Genomic DNA, 25,276 nt, shown 5'->3' with positions numbered 1-25,276 from the left:
CGGTAAACGTTGCACCTCATCAGCTTCAGTCCGAATTAAGAATCAACTGTAGATTCTGACTGTGAAACTGTACGTTTGGTTTACATGAACAAAGCCAGCTGCCTCTCAGTGTGCACAGCTGTGGAGCAAATGTTTTCCAATCCAGAGAGGAGTCAGGTTTTTTTTTTGGTCTCACCAGTTTGCTTGCTTCCCTTGTCTTTTGCTGATGTTGCAGAGATGCTGAGGGGATCCAGAGAGTCGGATCCACTTTTTTGTGCTGGCCAGTTCCAAAGCCCCCCTCCCTCCCAATTGATCAAGTCTGCTGCAGTGTGTAAGTCAGAAAATGGCTTTCACTGACAAACCTGAACAGGGCATCACAGTCTTTCTTATTTTAATGCAATCCACTTATAATTGTGATAGTGTCAAGCATTGCATAAAGGAAACCGCGTAGACGAATCAAAACAGTAAAGATTATGGGGAGATACCTTATCCATCAGGTTGGAAGCGTTTTCTCAGTCTTTCCCTTCAAGCCAAATGCGTGTTTACCTTCATCCCTCCTCACCAAAATAGACTGCCTTTAAAAATATTCCTCCTGAATCTGCACTCAATCATAAGTCTAAGTACCCCAGGGATGTGGCTGGATGACAAATGGCCCTTCACTCCCGGCTTTCAGCAGCTGCCAGGTGGGGTTCAGTGATGATGGAGTGGCAGAGAGGCACAAACAGGGTCATGGTATACCAAACCACCGACAGGGTCAGGGATTGCCAGGCTGGTACCAGTCGTACCTGGCTGATCAATAGGGACCAACCTGTTGGCCTCGTCAGCTACAGAGTTATAAAGTAGTATTGACCTGGTTCTATGTGCCTAACAGCGAAGTGTCAGAGTAAGCTCCCAAGTGATTAGATGATTAAGCACATGTCAGACCAGGAATAGCCAGATGTCAGTAATCATTGTAATCATTTTGTGTGAAGTCCCTCATACCTCCATCAGCGATGAACGTGTCATATTAACAACAATCTGTGGTATTTCTAATAAATAAATGTAGAAATGGGGATGGAATAACAAAAAAACTGGAGAATGTTGCACCACATTGTCACTGCAGACAACTAAGATGTGTGAAAACATAATCAGTCCCAGCTTTCTTCTTCTTGTTTGCACCCATGATGTCAAATTACAGAAGAAGATCGATTTTATAGGAAGCATCTTTCACTTCAGTCCAAAATTCCAGCGTCGGGAGTTGGATAAATACCTTATGTTGCTGCAGGTGCCTTTGGACATACACTGCGTGCACGGGCTGTACTTTGACTACACATGCAACCACTCAGATATCCATTACATTTAGTTCAAAAAACCTCTCCCAGCCGAGCTGCTCCGCATAGACCGCCACAAATGCGCTGTCCATGGTGCTGCAGTTCTGCGCCTCTGAGAGCCTCTGAATGGAGGAGGGGTACTGTATGGCTTACTGTGTGGGGGGAAAATGCTCCTGTGTAACAGTATTTCACCTCCTGGTTTGGCTTCATGAAGTCACTTTCATGTGATGTCTTTGATTGTAACACACATGTTGTAAAACGCTGCCAGAAACAAGCGAGATGGGAGTCCAGTCATGTCAAAAAAAAAAAAAAAAAAAAAAAGCAACAAAATGTATGCGTGGAAATGACGTCATTCTGAATTTATTTTGGAAATTATAACTGCATGATTGATTTAAAAAAAAAAAAAAGCGAAGTATCTGCTCATATCATAAAAATGCGCCACGCATGATCAGAATGAGCCATCGCTGCATGCTTTGAAGACGCGCTCGTTCAAAGCAACATGAACTGCAGGTTGCCAGATCTGCGGCAGCCTAATAACGCCTTATTTTTTCGGTGTGCGGCGCGCGGTTGTTTAACCAACAGTTAGCCGACTGGAGCTCCGACTTAATAAATAATGAAAGTGGACGGATGGGGAGCTGCAGCTGATTTGCTGATGTCAGGGAGCCAGTGCAGCATTTCATGGTGCAGGGTGTAAACGCGCGGTGCCATCTGCCTCCATCGGTGCTCTCAGCAAACCTCACACATGCAAGCCCGGCAAGAAAGATGCTGCCAGCTCTCAAGATTTGGGCATTGTTCTCTCTGTCGCTCTGCCTCCTGTCTCAACCGGGCCATTTGAAGAAGGCTTTCCGATGTCCTTCAACATGCAGCTGCTCCAGGGAGTCTATCATTTGCGTCGGGTCCTCTCATGTCCCGAGGATTTCCCCCAACGACATCAGTTCTTTGTGAGTCGCTTCTATATGATGTTTTTACTAAGCAATGCAGACAATGCATGCATTTGTAATATGCAGCAAAATAAGCTTAGTAAGTTTTATTCCACTTGTCCCAGGCTTTTTGTAATATACACCATCTTAATAAGAGGTGATGTTGCAAGACAATGCAGTCCTGACTCCTCTCCACCTTCTCGGATTAATCACTTTTCAGCATTTCATATGCTTGGGTGGCTTCATGCTCATGATTTCTGCTTCCATCCTTTCAGGAGCATCGTCAATGGGACTTTCTCTGAGGTCAAAGAGGCGATGTTTGCCCACATTCCATCTCTCCAGCTACTGTAAGAGTGCTTCAACTGCATTTCATTGCCCAGTTATATGGTTTTACAGTATGGGCTGGCCCTACCTCGTAGCAAACACTCCTATAGGACTGAACAATGCAGACTTCAAAACTTGTTTCAAATTGGTTACTTTCAAAACTTAAATATGTGGCTGTATGGCTGAATCGTGGTGGTCTAAAGCTGCAATGCACACAGAGAGATAATCAACTAATTGCATGTAATAGCAAGAATGAATTAAGGATTTTATGCTATTGAAGCACATGTATGTCAGCAAGGAAGATTTTAAAAGAGTTGGACACGTGGAAAGTAAATAATGGACATCGAGTCTTGTGCTTTCGGTGCAGCCCCACACCACATTGTACCCACCAGAGGCCATCAATCTACTTTGTTGCCCCAATAGTGATGGCTGTGACGCCAGCATAAACAAAGGCGTGGCAGATATAGAGCATTCAACCAAAGTCATGTCACATAATCTGATTTCTAGGTTCATTTGTCATTTTACAACACAGCTTTGCACAGTGACATGTAAGCTGTAGGCCCTTCATGCACACACACACATATATATATAAATTAGAATAGAATAAAAATAAAACTAAAAAACTCCTTTGCCCACATATACACACATAAAGGGCTAAGCTAGATTGTGCAGCCCCACAGCTGAGTGTTTCCTTCTTTTTTCCCCTTGAAATTGACCATTTTCACACTCTACCTGTCTTTTATGTGTGTTACATCTTGATAAAGGAGAGGTTCTATCTCAGTACAATAAAAATATCAGTGGTTAACTCCACTGGTTGACAGGGAACATTATTCCTGCTCACAGTTTGTTTGGTAAGATGCGTTTTCCTCGACTTTTTAGTACCACAGCGTGCTGAAATAGTGAAAGTGGCCGTAAAATAAGGTGATAATACTCCTCATCCTGCTCTTGATTTCACATGTGTTGGTATTAAGAAGTGGGCTGAGAGCATTTGGCTCTATTTTGGTCAGTGAACTGACTTTGTTGCTTGGAACACGGTAAGTCGTAAAATGGTACATCATGTTGGCAACCGGCATCTGTTAATGTGTGTTTTATTATTCATTACAGGCTTTTGAATTCTAATTCTCTGACAACTGTAAGGGATGATGCATTCTCAGGCCTTCCACATCTGGAGTATTTGTAAGTTCTTCTATTGATTTTTATCAAAGTAGTGCAGAGGCATTCAGTGAATTAGTGTAATAACTCATCATGTTGGCGACACAGCGTGCATATAGCATTAATTTAATTAGTTGTGTCATCAGTCATCGAGGAATGTTCTTAAGGGTATGTTCTTAAGGGTTATCTTGTTGGATGTTGGTCCCGCAGAGAGTTTCTGAGGCAGGAACGTGTTGTTTGTCTGCCCTCTAGTGGTTCAATTTGTACCAGAACAGAATCTTCACTCTTGTTCACAAACAGATTCTTGACAAGTAATACGAATCCCTATCAGTTTTATCTCTGTCATTACAGGCATTTTGAAAAATACTGTATTTATTAGAGTTTATTACTCTTTATTAGATTGAACTTAAGTTTTTATTAAGTATTTTTTACGAAAAAGACGTCACCTATACATCACAAGAGTACATGTACATATCCTGACCAAAACATTTCAATCTAACCTGAACATTAAATAACTGAGCCAATGAAACATATCGTAATAGATGTGGCAGCAGTTTTGGATAGCATTTACGCAATTAATTGCACTTAGTTTTTGTTAAAACTGCACAAAATTCACCAAAATCAGTATTATATTTATAGAAGTCTAAATGATTGTGTCTGAGCCTCGAACGCCACCAGAATGGAAAGACTTTCCCTCCTCATTGACAGAAACAGATGCTGATGGTGTTCACAGTCTGTGCATAGGATTACTGTCGGTACATGCAACATTATTCATGTGAAAAAAAATCCAACATGCCTTTTCGTTATCTCCCACAGGTTCATTGAGAGTAATAAGATAGAGACTGCGTCCAAATATGCCTTCAGAGGACTCAGGGACTTGACTCACTTGTATGTTCCAATCTCTGAAATCGTTCCCAAACAAAGAGTGTTAAAATTTACATTTTGTAATGTTTATTTGCTGAAAGTAATTTTTAATTGTTGTTGTTTCTAGGTCTTTGGCAAACAACAACATTAAAGCCTTGCCCAGGGACCTCTTCATTGACTTGGACTCACTGATCGAGCTGTAAGTGTTGGGAAAATAGAGTCCTGTCCTCTGTTTTGTTCTTCATGATCTGTGTCAAGAATGCTGTCCTTGTTGACACATCATGGCAACAAATATCTTCTTTCTTCCGAGGTGCCTTTTAGCTCATCTTTTTTGTTTCCCTGCAATGACATACAGTATTTCTCCTCTGCAGGGACCTGCGAGGCAATGCCTTTGAGTGTGACTGCCGCGCCAAGTGGCTGATGACGTGGCTGAAGAACACCAACGCCACAGTGTCGGATGTCGTGTGTGCCGGACCGGAGGACATGAAGGACAAGCGCCTCAATGATATGACCAGCCTGCACAATGAGTGCATCTCAACTGGTGAGACAAACCTACGCCAGCTGCCTTTGTCTCTAGTCTAACTGGCATCAGTAGCCTCATATGTTAAGGGAATACCCAGGAAGATGCCAACAGTACATAATGCAGTATGACAAAAATACCAGGATGTCCTACTGCATCCAGGTAGATTTTTCAGTATTCAAGGCCAGCCTGCATGTCTGGTTATTCTGGCCTACAATCCTCCGCCCAGCGGAAAATACGTCACATCGACTGAGCCCAGAACAGGTTTCATACAAAGTCTTGGCACCCATTCCAAATCACATACTTTTTCTTTTTACTTCAAATTTCACGCTTGGGACCGCGACAGCATGAGGGTCAAAGTTCAAGGCACAATGTTATGACGTAGTAGTGCGTTCCTGTTATATACGAACTGCATGCAAGAGTACGTACTTTGTGTGGACAGCTGAAGTACAGTACTGAAAGTAAAAAGTATTCAGTTTGGAACACAGCCAGCTTCTTCTTCTTTTCTCCGAGTGGACACAGCTGATCTGTCATTTGAATTAAATGTTTGCTACATCAGAGCTTATTCTTCATCAAGTCTTTTTCCAAAAAGGCAAAAACTACCTCAAAAATGTTTCTTTTTGTGAAATCAAGGAATTTTTTTTTATTATTTTACCATTTGCATCGACCTCTTCCAATATGACACTTCAAAATGTGTACAAGTGTTTGTTGATGGGAACACGGCTAGTATCAGGCAACTCAACCAGGTCATCTGAAGAAGTGTAAAGAAAAGGTGTCCTTTCCTTATTTTAGCCTTTTTTGTGGAAAATTTCAATTCAGAATATACCTTTTCACAGATTTCACGCTCCATCAGTCTGTGGCATCTGAGTCTCTGTCTGTTGACACGTTCAGCTATAAGAATGATGTCTATGTGACGATTGCTGCTCCCAGCACAGACAGCTGTATGGTTTTCCAATGGGACCACATAGAAATGAACTTCAGGACGTATGACAACATCACAGGTACGACAATGCCTTAACAAACCCTCTCAGAATACCCTGGTTGACTTTTACATTCATGTTGCCCTTTATATCCCATTCCCTACCTCCCAGGTCAGTCCATTGTGGGCTGCACGTCAGTTGTCATTCAGGACCAGGTGTTTGTCATCGTGGCTCAGCTCTTTGGTGGTTCCCACATCTACAAGTTTGATGAGGACCAAAGCAGATTCAGCAAGTTCCAGGACATTGAAGTGTCCAAGATCTCCAAGCCCAATGACATCGAGGCATTCGAGATTGGTTCTGACTGGTTCTTTGTGATTGCTGACAGCTCAAAAGCGGGCCTGTCCACGCTCTACAAGTGGAACGATAAGGGCTTTTATTCATACCAGTCGCTGCATGAGTGGTACCGTGACACAGATGCGGAGTTCTTGGACTTGGATGGGAAGGCCCACCTAATCTTGGCAAGCCGCTCTCAGGTGCCTGTGATCTACCAGTGGAGCCGGAGCAACCAAAAGTTTGTCCTGCAGGGCGAGATCCCCAACATGGAGGATGTTGTTGCTGTAAAGCACTTTCGGATCAAGGAGGAACTCTACCTGGCTATGACACGCTATATTGGGGACTCCAAAGTTCTACGCTGGGGTGCCAAACAGTTTTCAGAGATTCAGGCTTTGCCCTCACGAGGCTCCATGATTCTCCAGCCGTTCTCTTTCAAGGAACGTTACTACCTGGCCCTGGGAAGCGATTACACCTTCTCGCAGATCTACCTGTGGGATGATGACAAGAAACTCTTTGACCGCTTCAAGGAGGTGTACATCCAGGCACCGCGCTCCTTCACTGTGGTTTCCACCGACCGCAGGGACTTCATCTTCACCTCTAGCTTCAAGGGAAACACACAGATCTTTGAGCACATCATCATTGACTTGAGCTTGTGAGGGGCTGTGCCTTATTGCCCGTCCTGCAATCGAACGTCTTCCACTAATAAGATACATTTGTGAAGAGAAAGGACCAGAACAGACATAATGAACTGTTAAAATATAAATTCCTGCATAGTTTTCTGTCACAGATAAGAGCTGGATCAAGTAGTGTTTGGAATCCTTTTAGTTTCTTAAGCTGTCTTGACTATTTCTCAATGGCCTTGTCCTATTACCTGTTCTCATGGCCTCTCAGACTTTCAGAGATACTCCCGGTTCACAAAGAGTGAGAGGGACAGTCAAGAGTGTGGACAGTTGTACAAGGCAGCTGGGAATTCTCCTAAACATCCAGCTGACATTCCCGAGGGTGGAAAGATTTGCAATATAATTTGATCTATTTGGATGTACAGATTTTGGTTTAATATCCCCTGCGCTAATGGTTTTACACCCCAAAAAATACACACCAGGGCCTGAGAGAAAGATAATTTTACTACTGAGGGTGTAACAGGTGTGGTTGCCACTTACCTCATGTCCTCTTACTCTGTGGTAATGTACAGTATGTTGCCTTATCAGCACTGGGGTTCTGTGTTCTAATGCGCCCACAGTGCCTCCCTCTGGCCGTGATAAAGTATCACACCCCTTTGCTTTTTCCATACAGGGAATGTCTTGAAAGCACAAACCTTTAATTATCGTAGCTGAGACCCCAGCCCTTAGAGTGTAGTTGTTACGTGAAAAGATGTTACTGTAGGTGCTATAGATTATATTGCGTACAGTAAAAATAATGAAGAAGTGTTTTGTTGTTTTAGGAGGTGACATATTCAGGACTGGATATAGCTAATGCCTTTTTAGACAAACACATATGAATGAAAAATCCCCATTTACTAGTAGATAACCTTTTAGTTCAGAGAAACTATAAGTGGCAAAGCAGATAGAAGCTCTTTTTATCCATTTAGTGGAAATGACCTGTGTTTAGGTGATGTCAGGGAAATTAAACCTACTTACAAGTTTGAAAAAATAACCACAGTTGTCGGACAACTGACATGACTTTCTTCTTAGGCTATATCTAAAAAAAAAAAAAAAAAAAAAAAAAAAAAAAGCAGAAGTCAGTGGACTCAAGTAAATAAGTTTGATAAGAGGACATCATTTGTTTGTCTAAAACTGAAGGAAACAAAATGTTCATGTAAATATATCCACTCAAGCTGAGAGGCTTCCTCAGTCTGTCTTTCTCTTCTTTGAAAATGCTGAATGTTGACTTACAAACTACAAAATGTACATAAAACAAGGACTGTAATGCCACTACCTGTTTGTCACACAAGAGTCTGGACTGATCCTTGCACTTACTTAAAAAAGAAAAAATACTGCAGCTTGCAAGAGCATGATATACTCAAAAAAAAAAAAAAAAAAAGGGTGTTTGACAAGTTCTTTTTTGAGGAATCTAACAAACTCAGAAGTCTAAAAGTGCTTCTTCTCATTAAGTGAATGGTATTGCAAACAAAAAATCATAATGGAATATGCAAGCTTTACAACATGCGCGTTCTTTTGTATGATTTTGTTCGAAGCATATTGAATGTTACTCTCAAAATATACTGTAAATTTAGTCAGCTGAGTATCAAAATAAATGTGTAAAAGTCTGATTGTGAGATGTGTTTTATAATTTGTTGATCATTAGGATTGCACGTCAGTCACAGTTACTCTGTTGTGGGAAAGGGCGGGTAAATTCACTTGCCGCCACATTTGCTTTATAACACTTCCTGTGACGTCACCTGACCAATATTAACGCATGTACTAGCTACATACTACCATCTAGTGGTCAAAAAATGTTGTAGTCTATAAATACATTTTTTTTTTAAAAAAGCCAAATGGCTCAGAAAAGTATCTTTCAGCTCCCTGATTTTTTATTTATTTATTTATTTATTTATTTATTTATTTATTTATTTATTGATGGGGGGTTTAAGCTTCACTGGTTCAGTCTCATTGCCGATCAGCAGCAGATTATGATGGAATTGTTCAATGTCCTTTCTATTATAATGATAGGACAACAAATTGAACAGAAATGCTCTGTTATCGTCTGTGTTGTGTCTATGAGGATTCTCATTAATCCATCAGTCGTGTATAATGCGTGCAGGTATTGCTTAAGGCCACATACAGCCCCAAAATCTCCACCAATAAGTCTGTTGTCACAGTCTGCCAGCTCCTTACCTGCTGCCATTGTCTCTCTTACCTGCACGCCTGTTCAGCCAGCACCCCTTCATTCCTCAGCCACACCCACTTGCCCAATCACCTGACCTCACACCTGAGACTCACTCACTTAAGCTGCTCTTCCACTTTTACCCGTTGCCAGATTGTTCTTTGCCCTCATGCAAGACTCTCCAGCAGTTAGCTGTGGACTGCCTTCTCAGTATCGACCCTGCCTGCCTCTGACTTCGTCTGCCCTCCTGCCCCCTGATAATTACCTTAGCCTTCTGTACCTGACTACATTTGTTGCCTTGCCCTTCCTGGATCTGTTACTGAGTGGAACTGTCAATTGTTTGGTTTGCCAAACATCTCCTTAAGCTGTCGTTCGCTCTGGACGGAGCATCAAGCCTGCCTCGTCTAAGACTCGAAGAGACTTCCGTGTTCAGGTAGTGTTGCTGTTGGGTCCGAATATTACCTGTTACAGTCTGTATGTAGCCAGAGAGGGAAAACAGAAGGCAGAAAAAGCTAATGTTCATTAAGTTTACAGCTTTGAGGACATGATAAGAACTGAAAGATGAGCTAATCAGTCAGCTCACATTTAGACGATGGTGACTGGACTGTTTGAGTGAAAGTTCATAGAATATGAAAATCAACAAAAAAGTGAACAGGGCGTGTTGGACCCATCGGTCCCAACAGGTTTCTTCATTATTATAGCTAAGGGAGGGCTAAGAGATGCAGAGTATGTACAAGCAGAGCATGTTAAGTTTCGATTTTAATTCATACAAGTGGACACCCCACTTCAACAGTGTAGGTTACTCTTCATCCAGTCTTTTGGTAAACTGATGTCATCATAATGAACTTTTACTGACAAACATTTCACAGTTCTGCATGGGCAAAGTTGAATTCTGGTTGCCGACCTGAATGAGGAAGCTCAGATTGTAAAGCAGTCACTGAGGGCAAGGTGTGTCACATAATGTGCGCATAAACAAGTCATATCTAAAAGTGTGATATGATTCACAATTCTAAAACTTAAGACAGAGTTCACTCAACTGTATTTGTCTTCAGACTAAATTGCGACTCAGTTTGTTGCCATTGTTGTCAGCAGATACAGTAAGTATACACGTGAGTTTTCAAGTTGTAGGAATTATTCTACGAACGTGTGCATGCCAGCACTTGTCTTAGGAGTTCGTGAAAGAATATCACCTCGAGTTGAACAGAACTGTACGTAGCCAAGTAAATGGTTTCAAATTGAGTTGGCCTCAGCCAAAAGGCTGTTTGTATAAATGGCACCAAATGTTTTAACAGTAATATTGTAATTTTGTCTTTTTCACAGCAAAGAAATGAATATCATCACACAGTTGCAAGTGTCAGCCCCCCCAAGAGAAACACATCCTATAATACAGTCTATAATGAACAACAACCTCAAGAAGCTCAAAAAATTACTAAAAGACAATAATGACATTAATGGACTTTACCCATGCAAAGAATGGAATGACTATATAACTCCACTGATTGCTGCTGTTGTGAATCACAATGCGGATATTTGTACTTTTCTTTTGCGTCAGGGTGCAGACCCAAACATTGCTTCCCAATCTGGCTCCACACCTTTGCATTATGTCTCACTATCCAAAGCACCACTTCTTTTTGTGGAGAAATTGCTTGAAGCAAAAGCTAATCCAAATGTTTGGAATCTCATACAGAGATTCACACCCCTGCAAACTGCTGCCATCAGCGACAGGGATGATGTCCTGAAAATACTCATTTCTGCCGGTGCACTGGTTACATTGCTGCCTGTCACTGATCCTCAACACATTACTCACAATAATAAAATATCTCAGATGATTCACAACCTTGCATCAAAAGGAGACAAATTATGTTCCAAAATAAGATATTTTCTGGACATGGAAATTGCTGTACGAAAGAAACCACCTGAAGAAGTGTTCAAACTTTTTGACAGTCACATGCTGAAGGAGGATCCTCAGACCCATCTGACCATGATTGAATTGCTCTTTACAGTTTCTGGGCGAGGTAAAGAAAAATACAGCCAGGGAAGTATTAAATGGCTGAAGGACACTGGAAATCTAAACCACTACATTGAAAGTGCAGTCAGACGCTTTCCGAACCTAAGAGAAGATGTAAACAGGGTAATTGATAGTTTACATGCAGTTTTCTGTACAATGGAAGAGATACCAAATGAGCAAGCTTTGGCTATAATCCACCAACTGCTGGACCGGCTTTCCTTAAAAGAAAGACCTGATATATGGACAGCTGTTCTGAAAACCCTCTATGTGATAACACAGAAAACAAAAGACACAAATGGCTGGGATCCCAACTTTATTGAGAAGATGTGCAAAATAGTTGCTCCTTATGTAAAGAACCAACACTCCTTTGACATTACAGTCTACGCATATGGCGTATTTGCAAACATACTTTCAGTTGAACACGCAGCTAACATCTTTCCATCAGTGGGGATAACTTCAGTGCCAGACGACATACTGACATCTGCAGATATGAAAATGAATGACAAGCTGAAAGAAGCTCTCAGGCGACTGAAAAATCATTTGAACTCACCAAACTTGGAATCTAAAGACGATACAGCCTCATCTGGATCCAAGAAAAAGAGGAAAAAGAAGAAGAAAAAGAAGGGAAAGTCAGAAAAGCAAGAAGACCCAAAGGATGAAGCTTGCACTGCTGCAAGTGATCCAACATCAGTTCCTGTTGTGGCCTCAACTTCAAACTTCAACATCTCTACGCCATCAGTGCCACACAGGTGGCTACAAACCAGCAAGAGGTGGAGAGAAAAACTGGAGAAGCTTCAGAGCACTGATGAAAGTAAAGTAACAAGAATTGGGAGCATAATTTATGTGAATGATGCAGAATTCCGCATTGCAAAGGGAAGTGATGGTACTGAAGTCTTCTTGGGGCTGAGAGATGATGGCACTGAAGTTGCGATCAAGAGAATGACTAAATGCAATTATCAGGAGCTGAAGAATGAGGAATTAATTCTACGACTTTCAGAGCTTGATCATCCATCTATTGTACGATACATTGATGGTGCAGAGGATAAGAACTTTGGATATCTTTGTCTTCAACTTTGTGAATACACCTTGGAAGAATACATCAGACGTCATAATGGTGGTCTGCTGAGAAAGAAACTTGTCTATCAGGTTCTCGACAGTTTAAGGGTGCTTCATTATCAGAATCCTCCAATTCTCCACCGCGATCTCAAACCACAGAATGTTTTGATCGGTGAGACACGTTAGAAAATATACTGTAAAAAATTTTTAATTTTTAATTTACAGTAAAATTATCACACATAGTTTCTTTCTTGAGTTTGTCAACCTGATTTGTTGTGCAGATGTTAACGGGAAGGCAAGATTAGCTGATTTTGGCATAAGCAGACGATTACCCAAAGACCAAACAACTTATCGCACAGTCAGTGCGGGAACAAAATGCTGGATGGCCACAGAGACTTTAACAGGAGAAGCCAGTGTACCATACAAGTGGAGCACCGACATACAGGTTAGTTTTTCTGCTACATCAATTCTTGTCATGATTAGGTGAAAACTCATTCTGTAATTAAACTGCCGTTCTTTCTTTTAAGGTGGCGGGCATGCTGATATATTTTGTTCTCTCTGGAGGACACCATCCTTTCGGTGACGTACCCGCTGAATGTGAGTACAACATTCTTAAAGGAAAGCACTCTTTGCACCATGTTCAAGATGTGGTGGCGAAGGATCTGATTGAGTGGATGATCAATGAAGAACCAAAGAACAGACCTAAAGTGGAAGAATGCTTGAGTCATCCCTTCTTCTGGACCCCTGAAAAGTAAGGAAAATCATTGTCAACTGATTTTTTATTTTATATGGGATGTCATTACCAGACCTTTGTCAATCCTTTGGTATAAACATTCATGGCTCCCAATGTTAATGACTATTAACCTACTTAACTTGACGTTTAGCCCACAAAAGTCTTGTGCTGCTGGGAAATGGGGTTTGTTAAAGGCCTCTAAACACCAGAAATATTAAAGAAGCAATGGTGACAGATCATGTATGTGCTGGACTGAACCACACAATATAGTGTTGAGCAAGGCTGTGTTCCAAGGTTTGACCTGTGTGGTTTTCTTAATGCTAAAACACAACCTGGATGTTCCAGCTTCACTACAGCTCTCAATAAAGTGAGGACAGAACTGCTCAGGCTGTGATCAGATACAGCATGGTTTTTGTGCATCTGTGGGTGTCTATGAGTGTCTCTGTGCGCACACACACAAACACTCACAGGTGCGCTGGAGTGAAAGACACATTTCATTATGATGCGATCCATCATCCTTCCAGCAGACATCTATCAAAGTAGGCTATGCTGTTACAATACAATACAAATGGACAAGAGAAAGTTTGTGTTTGCTGTCATTGCCCTTGAAGAAGAGGAGAAATCCATTCCAAAATGGAATATGTGGGTACATGATGTCCTCCTTGGTAGACCTGACCATGGAGAGTTTTATCACCTTGTCCCAGAGCTCAATCTGGATGCCACATATTTCAAATGGTATTTTTGCTTCACAGCTGAGCAGTTTGGCCAGCCAAATTCAATTTGGTGCACCCTGTTACGTTCTGGTGTTTCAAGTCGTGTCAAAGTGTGTCAGAGCATGGAGCACGCCAGTAGGTCGAGAGGCACACCTGACACTTCCAAGCCCCTGAAAAAGGCTGAAAAAAGATGCAGAACTGCTCCTAACTGCGTTATATCTCAACTAAGCCAAATTGTAGCCGAACTCTGGTATAGTATCATCCAGAACCAACTCCTACACAGTCAATGGTACAGTCTTGAATGGGGGATTTCTAACACGACCTGTGACCCCACTTATATTGTAGCAGTTTGTAGCATAGGTAACACCCTTAAGTCCACCCTTTACAGTTTTGCTGTTGTGTTCAATTGTGTACACTGTTTTAGCATCTGGAAAAATCCAAAGCATACCAGCCCTGTTCTGCCTCTCTGGCGCTGCTAAGCTATGATGAGACATCGGCTGTTTGTTTGAGGGGTTTAGCAAATAGTCAGTTTTCATCTCTAACACCATTTTCAATCAGCATCATATGAAAATCCTTGAAATGTATGTTTATTTTGCAGTCCATATGTCCTAAAATAAACTGTTTTCCAGGAGAGTTGAATACCTGAGAAGAATTGGTAACAGGGACGAGGTGGCAAAGTGTCGAAACGCTGACCAGGAACTGATTAGTTCATTGGAAAAATGTGCCGGGGAAGGATCCCTCAAAGAGTGGAAAAATAAGGTGACTACAACAGAACAGCTGGAACTTCTATATTCCTAATTTCCACTTTATGACAAATTATTTTTGGTGTTGCAGTTTTCACCAGAGTTGGTCCAGAAGATGGATGGCAAGAACAAAGCTTACCCTGACAACACACTGGGATTACTGCGCTTCATACGAAACCTCCACGAGCACTAGTCAGTGAGAGTGATGCAAAATGTCAATCAAAAGCAATTCTTCATCATTAATAAACACTGGAGTTATATATATATAAAGTGAGTGTTCATTACCTTTGTAATAAACTTTGCTTTTTGTTTGCAGTCCCAGTGATGCAGCCCAAGTCGATGTGATGACAATATTTCCTGATCTCTTTGGATGTGTTCACAAGTTTGCCAAGACTCAAGGGTGGAATTCGAAGACACCCCTGAAGAAAATGTTTCGAAGTGAAGACAGCTTTACAACGCCATCTGCAAACACTGAGGAGCACCTGGGTGTCCCAGTTCAAGAGTCTCAACCTAAAGGCCGTTCTGGTGTAATCGGTTTTCGCAGTCATACTGTTTAGCACATGCTCCATAGCAAGGCTGTAGCAACACCAGGCAACAAGAGTGCACGTACATGAAGTCCAGAGAGCCTTTTCGCTCCAATTTAAATATCCTATTAATCCATGACAGTGAGCCAGCATGAACTATACCAGGACCCTAAAGCTGAAGCATCTGAATGGAACTCAGCCATCATTCACTTTGTTATTCATATCTGTGCTTTTCCTACTGTGACATGTCAAAATGACTTCTGTGAACAAAGCCTTGGAGGTTTTGCAGATGTATTGTACATTGTAACTATTATCCAAAGGCTGACATTGTAAGATAATATACTCTGGTACAATTTCAAGGGGCTTTTGCTTCATTTTAGTATTTGTAAAACTGTTCTACTTTTATTTTGCTGCATTTGTCTGATCTTACTTTACAGATTAAGGATTTAATTCAAGTCACGTGATACAAACAACAGTCTGCACTGTTATAGTATCACCACCCAATCAGATAAATGACAAAATTATCATTCTTTTCGCAGCTTAATGCATCAATATTACCTGAAATTGCTAATGTTTGATTCTTATTATACTGCTGATATAGTTACTTTTTTTTTTTTTTAACAGTTACAGTTACAGTTTTTTACTTTTTATTCTAGTATTTTTCCATGATATTGACACATTATGTGAGGGGAAAAGACACTAAGGGAACATATATAATGAATCAGATCATCCACCGACTAATTTCTGCAGCTGACAAGGGCACAATGAAAAAAGGATTGGTTGCCCAACTCTTTTTATAGACACTTAACAAACTCAGAAGTCTAAGGGCCTCTGCTCTTTAAGTGTACGCTATTGCACGTCTCTGAGAAAGGGTTGTTCGGGTAGGTTCAGCTAAATCAGGACTTGATGTGTGTGTGGAATAAAAAAAGACAATATCTCTGGTTGTCCTGAATCGATTTTCATCTTTTTTTTAAACAGTCCATCGACAGTCTGACTGTGTGATATGAGTGCAATGCTAAATGCTCAGTGAAGTACTATTTCAATGGAACTTTGCATTCAAAGACTTTCCAGATATACTCAGTCTTTCCTGCCGTTTCCACTCACCTGATCTCCACACCCACCTGCGCACTTGCCCCTCCTTCTCACATCCAGCCCCACCTGTCCCTCATCAACCTCAGTGTGTATATGTACAGGCTTCTCTGTGTCCTGCCTCTGTTCTTATGTGCTGCCTGTTCATGATTCTCCTGCTTTTGTCTGCCTGCTTTGTTTTTGGATTTGTTTGCTTTTTCTGACCGTTTGCATCTGGATTGACACTGCAGGAGGCCTGATGCTGTGGTAATGTTGTGTTCATGTCATATCAGAGTTATCATCATCACATTTTTCTGACTTGAAAATCATGTTCATGTCGACTGTCATATTGTTAATACAGTATTTCAAGCCTGTCACAGACAAATCACCTCAACTACCCCACAACATACGAGTCCATTCCCAACCTTATCTTAACTTACAGTGAATTATGATGTGTTATTCCAACAGTTTGTTTGTTTTACCCAGTGATGGAGGAAGTTTTAGGTCCTTTATTTAAGTAAAAGTATTATTACCACAGTAAAAATCCTCTGTTACAAGCAATATCCTGCATTGAAAATGTTATGGAAGTAAAACTATGGAGGTACAATCAGGATCTGGCGGTTATACGACAAGAAATGTAACAGCCACATCATTAATGGTTAAAGCTATAAAGAGATGACAGTTCCCAACATGAACCACCGAGATCTGAAGTGACACATAACGAATACAAACAAAAAGTAACATTTGCATTTTGGAACAGGAAACGGTTAACTGCTGACGCTAAGCATCCTCAATTGGAAATGTTTGATCATTTGGATTTGCATTCTTTGCACATGGATGCGAGCAGGAAAGAAACAAAGATGTCGGATGGCGAACGTGACAGAGCGGAGTCATTCCAAACAGCAGAACGACTCCGACCGGCCAAGACAAATAAGAATAATGAGTGGAAACCTGTCACATTTATAGACAAGTCTGAATAGAAACTCGACTTTAACCATTAAATAAATCCTTTATTTATTGTATATGTATATGTATAAGTAACACACTGTATATCATGAGTTAAATCTTGTATATCATGAATTAAATATTGTATATGTGATATGAGTCGTGTGTGTGAAAACAGCAGTTGTCTTCAGTGTGTGTGCTGAGTAAAATGTGCTCAGTGTCTCCTGGTTTGAACATCTTACCCCACTGCCTCTGCTCTCTCTTCTTGCCATCATTGTCGGTGATGTCAGCTCACCTTCCGGAATAGGTTTACCACCAATTATGACATCATAATGACAGTTCAACATTCTTCTGTAGACTGTCAATGGTGACACAAAATGGCTAATTCAGTTTATTGATCATGTTGTTGTTTGAGAGCAAAAATAATGGGAGCCTAAAGCTAAATGCTGATCTTTAGTGTGCTCACAGAAACTGGATGGACTTCTGCTGCTGTCCTGCTGCTTGTAGACAGAATGCAGCAACCACATGAAGTTTCCTTCATCAATAATATTAATTAATACTGATGATTGTGGGCAACATGGCTCCAGGTGTCTGCAGAGAGGTGATGCCAGCAGTGTTAGTTTACGCATGTGTTGATTTTAAACTTAGATTTTATCACATTGCCGTCCAATGTCTCTGGAGGAGAACTGAGGTGTTATGAGCATTTTGGATAAGGCAAATGTTGTTTGAATGGCCACACTTTTAAAAACCATCATCCAGGCGCCGGTAAAAACTTGAAGTTCATGTCTGGGTTGTTGGGAATTCTCACGTGTGCCCAAACTTCACCCAGGTGAAATGTAGGTCTGGTGAGCTTGAGAAAGTGTCGTTAAAAGTGTGAGAAACTGGTGGACTTTAATTTAAAGGCACATGCCTTTGACTTTTGTCATTTCGTTTGTGCGGGAGCATCACAATAGTGTAGCAGTGATGTTGATCATGCAAAAAACCCCATGATAAATTCATTTTCTAACATAAAGACTGAACACAAAAAACAATTTAATCATGAACCCTTGAATTTGGTATAAAGGTATGATTCAAACGGAGCATTTTACTGACATATAAAATATCAGGGCTCTCAAGTGAGCAGACAATGTGATATATTTCAGGTATTTCTGTATCAAGTCCAACAAAGTTCTTCCATACCAGAGAGTGTCATTGATGAGCGTGTAGACCAGCCTTTGCCAACACGGCAAAGAACATTAAACAGGATGAAGCAAATGAAGCAAAAAATAAATAACAAGGCCAGACAACTAATCGTATACACATACATATCAGTCAGTGAGGTCAAACATTTAGTTCATTGTCTTTGTGCTGTTTTCAATTGAGTATATGTCAAAAAGGATTAGCTAGTTATCACATTCTGTTTTATATGTGCTTTTTTACATCCATCATAAACATAAAACCGCTTTCCTCCGTGCAGCCTCACTTAAATTAACCAGAAAAGAGACAAAAGTCAGACAATTTAACACAAATGAGCGACAATAAAAGTCTGTGAACACCACGGAGGAGGCAACAGGAATTATTGAGTCAGATGGAAGCAAAGGATGTTACACAATATTACACGAATTAGCTACAGGTTACAAAATATTCCACAGTATTACACAAGTGTCAGACAGTCTGGTTACTTTCACTTACTGAGAAATTGTCATTTGCTATATTTCATTCAGAGAATCTTAAATCAAGAAATTGACCATTTATAGCAAAGATCACTCAGTTAGATTTGACAGAAGACAGTGTGGTGTTGTTTGAGGGAGCCTCTTTTTTCTTTCTTTCTTTCTTTCTTACTTTCTCTCCTGTTCCGCGTCTTCACTGTTTCAGTTTCCTGTAAATCAGTCACACCTTTGACACCCCCACCCAGCAGACGTCATAATCGGAAATAAAATGTTATCTGGAATTTTGTAATGCAGTTGGATTGAATCCAGCAGTAAGTACATAAAGTTTGATGCTAACGTAGCAGCCTGCCGTTGTCTCTGCAGAGCAAATATTTGTTTCAGTATTCTGGCCTTCATATTTTAGGATTGCAAAGAAAAAGGCAATAGTTCCCATGTATTGAAATATGTATTGAATTACACCCAACAAAATATACACTATAAATGTGGAGGAATTTTTAATGAAAATGTGTAGTTTGTAGCCTTTTTGACACATCAATGTACCCTACATTACGGTATGGTGATATTTGATCTTTAATTACAGGCAGTCCACCAACAGCAAGCCCAGACATGGCCAGCACAGATATTTATCACACTGTACATGGGAGTAGCGAGAAACAGGAAGAGGAAGAGGAACCACAAATACAGGGGGAGACATCAGTTCACTCACAGCTCACTTTTCGACAACATCCTGTGTGAAGAACTCAGTTTGAAACGCTCATTCAAACTCAAAGAAGACAATCCTACTTCAAAATCGTAAGTTATTTTAATTTCTTTACCTTTCCTCCAAATCTGAGTAGAGCTCCAAACTTCAGAAAGTTGAGCTTCAGTTGCTGGAATGAATGCCAAACTTCACAGGGCAAGATGCACTGAAGCTAATGGGTCTAAAATTAAGGCTCATCGCTTTTTATTGTGTTAAAGACAAAATTCAAAAAGTGTTGGATTTGGCCACAACCTGAAGACAAAACGTGATTGGTGTCACCACGCTGTTAAAAAACAGCAGTCCTAGCACTGATACAAGCAGCAAGTTCATGCCCGGGGGGACTAACTTTGCGTGCTGCTCTCTGGAAAAGCTCACCGTCAGTGAGTCACACAGGTGAAATATATCTCCAGCTTGCTTGGGAGAGTGTTATTCTGTTTTAATGTTACTCTCAAAAAATACTGTCTGTAAAAATATCAAAGTAAATGTGCAAAAGTATGAGTGTAAGATGTGTTTCATTATGTTTTTGTGAGGGTTATGGCTCAACATCAGTCAAAGATCATGTCTCCTCTGGATCGTTTACCTTCTAATATTGCATATTGTATGGTATTGTGACTTGACTAATCTCTGAAAATAATTATTTTCCTGAAAGTAATTGGCTCCACCCACAAGAAACGTGCCAGCAGCAGTATCTGTTGTGGCAGTGCACTGCGCCTTTATCTTCATTTCTGAGAAGGCACGTCCGTGGTCATAGGTGACGTCAGTGAATCTATCAGTACGTTACATTGTGGTGGATGTGAACAACACCCAGTGCCACATTTTAAATGAAATATGTCTAATATTCATTTCTCCAAACATGTTGATTGGATTATTTGTGAGAGGAGGAAGGATGAAGTGTTCCTTTATGGGTTGAGAAAACTCTTCTACATCTAAAGTGAAATAAACTATCGGTAACACTTTATTTGACACCTATCTCTATAACGCATGCTAAATATATTTATAATGCGTTATAATGACGTTATAGAACTGTATAACTATAGTTATAAACACTCATAAATGATCATAATGCTTTATAACAATTATCATAACACACTATAAAGCATTCTATCATCACTTATAAGGTCAGGTATTATAATACATTATAACTGTTAGCAACTCACTGACAATGCCCACATAGATAATGCATTATACATATAGTTATGATATGCTTATAAATGTGTATAACTATCATTATAAACACTCATAAATTATCATAAGGCTTTATAACAATAAGCATAACACATTATAGAGCATTTTATAATGGCTTATAAGGTCAAGTATTATAATACTTCATGATTGCTGGTCCCTTGCTAACCGATTTTTGTTGCAAGGATCAAAGGGTATTATAATTACTATAGTTGTCATATATTAAAACTTGTTATAATGCCTTATAATCACTGGTATAATGCATTATAATGTGATTATAAGTTACTCTAAATGGTCATTGGGTGCTTCAAGTAAAGTGATGAAACGGCTCAGGTACAGGCTGATACAACACATTACAAGCTGGTCATAAGTCACTACAAGTGGTTTGCTTGAAGAAAAACACACATTTTGAATCTATTCAAGAACAACACAAAACATTTCAAAACCTATTTTTATTAACAATGTGACTCCCTCAAAAAACTTTAAATTATCACATTCACAGTGAGTGGCTAGGTTGATAAATGTGTGTTTTTCTTCTACAGTTATAATGTATTATAATACCTGACCTTATAAGTGATGATAGAATGCTTTATAGTGTGTTATGATAATTGTTATAAAGCATTATGATCATTTATGAGTGTTTATAACTATAGTTATACAGTGCTATAACGTCATTATAACGCATTATAAATATATTTATAATGCTTTATAGAGATAGGCGTCAAATAAAGTGTTACCAAACTATCTTATAAAAAATGTCAAATGCATCGTCACAGCGCTGAAAATAGGACTGTTCTTCTGAGCTCATGAGCCAGCAGTATATAAAGTAGTTACAATGAGCTCAACCTTAAACATCTGCAGCAGTATAATGCAACATACACATTAATTCAGCAGTAATATAAACCCAAAAACAACAATTGTAGTAGTAAAACGCCAACAGGGACTATTTTACGATGCAATGACAGCTGATAATACTTAGTATTACTTTTGAATGCAGGACCTTTACTTGTAATGGAGTATTTTCGCAGTGTGGTGTTAGTAGTTTTACTTCAGTAAAAGCCCTGAGGACTTTAATCCACTACTGCATCTGGAGTGTTTAACAGTAAAACCATGCTTTTGTCTTCCCACAGAATTCACCTCACTGTCCAAAGCTCCACTTGCTTTCGTGACAAGACAGCTTGATAGAAAAGCAAATCCAGACGACTGATAACTGCATCAAAAGGAGGTGAATTTTGCTCCAATATCAGATATCTTCTGAATATGGGTGCTGTGCAATGTGTTACGCAAGAGGAAGCTGAAGCGTTCATACCTTCTAACAGTCTGTTGGAGGATCCTCAGACCCACCTGACCATGATTGAAAGACCTTCTAATGCATTTGGGCAAGATGCAGAAAAAAAACGACAAGAATGTATCAAATGGCTGATTGACACTGGAAATGTGGACAACTACATTAAAGGTGCAGTCAGTCGCTTTCCACACATTTCCCACAAATTTGTATATTGGGCAATTATTACTTTACGTGCAGTTTGCTGTACAATGGAAGAGATACCAAATGAGCAAGCTTTGGCTATAATCCACCAACTGCTGGACCGGCTTTGCTCAAAAGAAAGACCTGATATATGGGAGGCTGTTCTGAAAACACTCTATGTGATAACACAGAAAACAAAAGGCACAAATGGCTGGGATTCCAACTTTACTGAGAAGTTATGCAAAACAGTTGCTCCTTATGTAAAGAACCAACACTCCTCTGATATCAGAGTCTACACATACGGCGTATTTGCAAACATACTTTCAGTTGAACACACAGCTAACATCTTTCCATCAGTGGGGATAACTTCAGTGCCAGACGACATACTGTTATCTGCAGATATGGAAATGAACGACAAACTGAAAGAAGTTCTCAGACAACTGAAAAACCATTTCAACTCACCAAACTTGGAATCTGCAAGTGATCCAACATCAGTTCCTGTTGTGGACTCAACTTCAAACCTCAACACCTCTACGCCATCAGTGCCACACAGGTGGCTACAAATCAGCAAGAGGTGGAGAGAAAAACTGGAGAAGCTTCAGAGCGCTGATGAAAGAAAAGTAACCAAAATTGGGAACATCATTTATGTGAATGATGAAGAATTCCTCATAAAGAAGGGATGTGGTGTGACTGAAGTCTTCTTGGGGCTGAGAAAAGATGGCACTGAAGTTGCTATTAAGAGAATGACTAAATGCAACTATCGGGAGCTGAGGAATGAGGAAGTAATTCTACGACTTCCAAAGCTCGATCATTCATCCATTATACGATACATTGACTTTGAAGAGGATGAGAACTTTGGATATCTTTGTCTTCAGCTTTGTGAATACAACTTGGAAGAATACATCAGAGAAGACAAAGGTGGTCTGCTGAGAGAGAAACTTGTCAAGCAGGTTCTCAAGAGTTTAAAGACGCTTCATTGTCAGAATCCTCAAATTCTCCACCGCGATCTCAAACCACAGAATGTTTTGATCGGTGAGACACGTTAAAAATATATAACTCACGATCTGAAATTCAAAGCACACACAAATATTTGAATTCATTTTGGTGAATGTATGCGTTTGTTTACTGAATCAATCTCCACTATTTGTCCTGCAGATGTTAACGGGAGGGCAAGATTAGCTGATTTTGGCATAAGCAGACGGTTACCCGATGACCAAACAACTCATTACACAGGCATTGCAGGAACAAAATGCTGGATGGCCACAGAGACTTTAACAGGAGACGCTGACATACCATACAAGTGGAGCACCGACATACAGGTTAGTTTTTCTGCTACATCAATCCTCGTCATGATTAGGTGAGAACTCATTCTGTAATTAAACCACTGTTTTTCCTTTTAAGGTGGCGGGCATGCTGATTTATTTTGTCCTCTCTGGAGGACACCACCCTTTCAGCGGCAAGGTACCCGCTAAATGCGAGTGCAACATTCTTAGAGGAAAGTACTCTTTGCACCATGTTCAAGATGTGGTGGCAAAGGATCTGATCGAGTGGATGATCAATGAAGATCCAAAGAACAGACCTAAAGTGGAAGAATGCTTGAGTCATCCCTTCTTCTGGAACCCTGAAAGGTAGAATCACATTTATCATTCCCAGTTAATTCAAATTAATTCAGGCGATTTGCTGTTATTGCCCTTAAATGTGCAGTGGTGCTTTCAAGTGCTAATGTCAGCATGCTAATATGCTCACAGTGACAATGCTAACATGCTGATGCACAGCAGGTGTCATGTTAACCATGGCCACCATCTTAATAAAATGATTCATCCACTGGGAATCATGAATTCCTGTGCAACATTTCAAGGCAAATCAGCAAATAATTGCATCTGTGCATCACAATTTTTTTTTTTTATCAATATGATCTGACAAAATGGTTCAAGATGTTTTGTCAAACATACACCCTAAACATACATTTGATTTTTCAGAAGAGTAGAATACTTGAGAAGGATTGGAAACAGAAGGGAGGTGGAAAACCATCGAAATGCAGACCCAGGATTGATTTCTTCAATGGAAAGAGGCGTTGGGATCGGATCATTCAAACTGTGGAAAGAGAAGGTGACTGCAACACAACAATTTTATCCTTTATTTGGAACCTCACCAGTTTGTTGTCAATATTATTACTAAGCATAATTCTAACTGATGTTTGGTTTGATAGTTTCAACCAGAGTTGGTCCAGAAGATGGACAGCAGGAAGAAACCCTACAGCACAAACATTTTGGGATTACTGCGCTTCATACGAAACCTCTATGAGCACTAGTGAGTAAAACTGAGCTAAAATGATGTGTCAAGAACTCACCCTTAACATCATGCTTTCTCTTTTGTTTCTCTAATTATTATTTTGGTGGAAGGAACAAGTGTACACAGTCACTCTGGGACATTTTTTTTCTGGAAAGAGATGTTAATATTAACCTAAAAAAAAAAATGCTAGTATTTGCTCCTGAACTGTTTTTTTTTCTTTTTTTTTTTGTCTTTGTCTGTTCTCAGTTCCGAGGACGCGTCCAAAGTTGATCTGATGTCACTGTTTCCTGAACTCTTTGGATGCGTTTATACATTTGCTAGCAACAAAGGGTGGAATTTAGAGACACCCCTGAAGGAAATGTTTGGAACTTTGTTTTCCAGAGTTGTAAAGCCCCCCACAAGGGAGGATCATCTGAACGCCCCAGTTCAAGAATCTCAATCTCATTCAACTGAGCAAACTGCAAATCCAACCGTGTGACCTGTTGACTGTGTTATTGACACAGCTGAAGTCAAAGGTTAGCCAATGAATTCAATTGAGGACATGATTTGTGAAATGAATGTTTCTGTCTGTCAAAAAAATAACATGTAACAGCAATGTGGAAGAACGAACCAACAAACCCAAAAGTCTTGAAATTTTCTGAATGGTATTGCAATATAAAAAGTATATACAGCTTTACAACATGCTTTTGTGTGATTTAGCTTTAAGGTTACTGAATGCTACACCACAATTTCAGCTTATCTGTTGAAGATTAACATATTAATAAAATCTAATTTGATATGTTTCATCATGTTTGCTTTAGGGTTATGCCTTGATATCAGTCAAAGATCAAATCTCCCCTCTCATGTACAGTTAGTTTGTCACGGTGAAAGCTCACTAAGAAATAGTTTTTATTTATTTTATTTTTATTTATTTATTTTTTTTTAACAAACCCTGACCATACTGTATGATACCCAGCCCATACATGTACTGGTGCCGCATTGCCTGACATGTATGTGTATGATTGCTTGTCA

General features: G+C 40.0%; 2 protein-coding genes across 4 annotated transcripts; both read left to right on the top strand.

Annotated features, from left to right (window-relative positions):
• Positions 1-1,718: 1,718 nt before the first annotated feature.
• On the top strand, positions 1,719-8,589 carry lgi2a (leucine-rich repeat LGI family, member 2a). The gene is made up of 8 exons (XM_076725215.1): positions 1,719-2,230; positions 2,485-2,556; positions 3,638-3,709; positions 4,502-4,573; positions 4,677-4,748; positions 4,921-5,090; positions 5,906-6,070; positions 6,161-8,589. The coding sequence occupies exons 1-8, from the start codon at positions 1,968-1,970 to the stop codon at positions 6,976-6,978; spliced, it is 1,704 nt and encodes a 567-aa protein (XP_076581330.1). The 5' UTR covers positions 1,719-1,967; the 3' UTR covers positions 6,979-8,589.
• Positions 8,590-11,456: 2,867 nt separating this feature from the next.
• On the top strand, positions 11,457-25,182 carry LOC143316740 (serine/threonine-protein kinase/endoribonuclease IRE1-like). 3 transcript variants are annotated; one of them, XM_076724362.1, is made up of 7 exons: positions 19,296-19,376; positions 21,636-23,005; positions 23,129-23,292; positions 23,375-23,601; positions 23,953-24,082; positions 24,183-24,283; positions 24,512-25,182. In XM_076724362.1, the coding sequence occupies exons 2-7, from the start codon at positions 21,766-21,768 to the stop codon at positions 24,741-24,743; spliced, it is 2,094 nt and encodes a 697-aa protein (XP_076580477.1). In that variant the 5' UTR covers positions 19,296-19,376; positions 21,636-21,765; the 3' UTR covers positions 24,744-25,182. The 3 variants fall into 3 exon arrangements, with proteins under 3 accessions (XP_076580479.1, XP_076580478.1, XP_076580477.1); XM_076724364.1 differs by lacking the exons at positions 19,296-19,376; positions 21,636-23,005; positions 23,129-23,292; positions 23,375-23,601 and adding exons at positions 11,457-12,381; positions 12,491-12,654; positions 12,737-12,960; XM_076724363.1 differs by lacking the exons at positions 19,296-19,376; positions 21,636-23,005; positions 23,129-23,292; ... (2 more) ...; positions 24,183-24,283; positions 24,512-25,182 and adding exons at positions 11,457-12,381; positions 12,491-12,654; positions 12,737-12,960; ... (1 more) ...; positions 14,490-14,590; positions 14,715-15,326.
• The last annotated feature ends 94 nt before the right edge of the window (positions 25,183-25,276 follow it).

Source organism: Chaetodon auriga, chromosome 24 (assembly GCF_051107435.1).
Source record: "Chaetodon auriga isolate fChaAug3 chromosome 24, fChaAug3.hap1, whole genome shotgun sequence".
NCBI classification, from domain to species: domain Eukaryota; kingdom Metazoa; phylum Chordata; class Actinopteri; order Chaetodontiformes; family Chaetodontidae; genus Chaetodon; species Chaetodon auriga.
The sequence above is the reverse complement of the archived record's forward strand: the minus strand, read 5'-3'. Positions and strand labels throughout refer to the sequence as shown.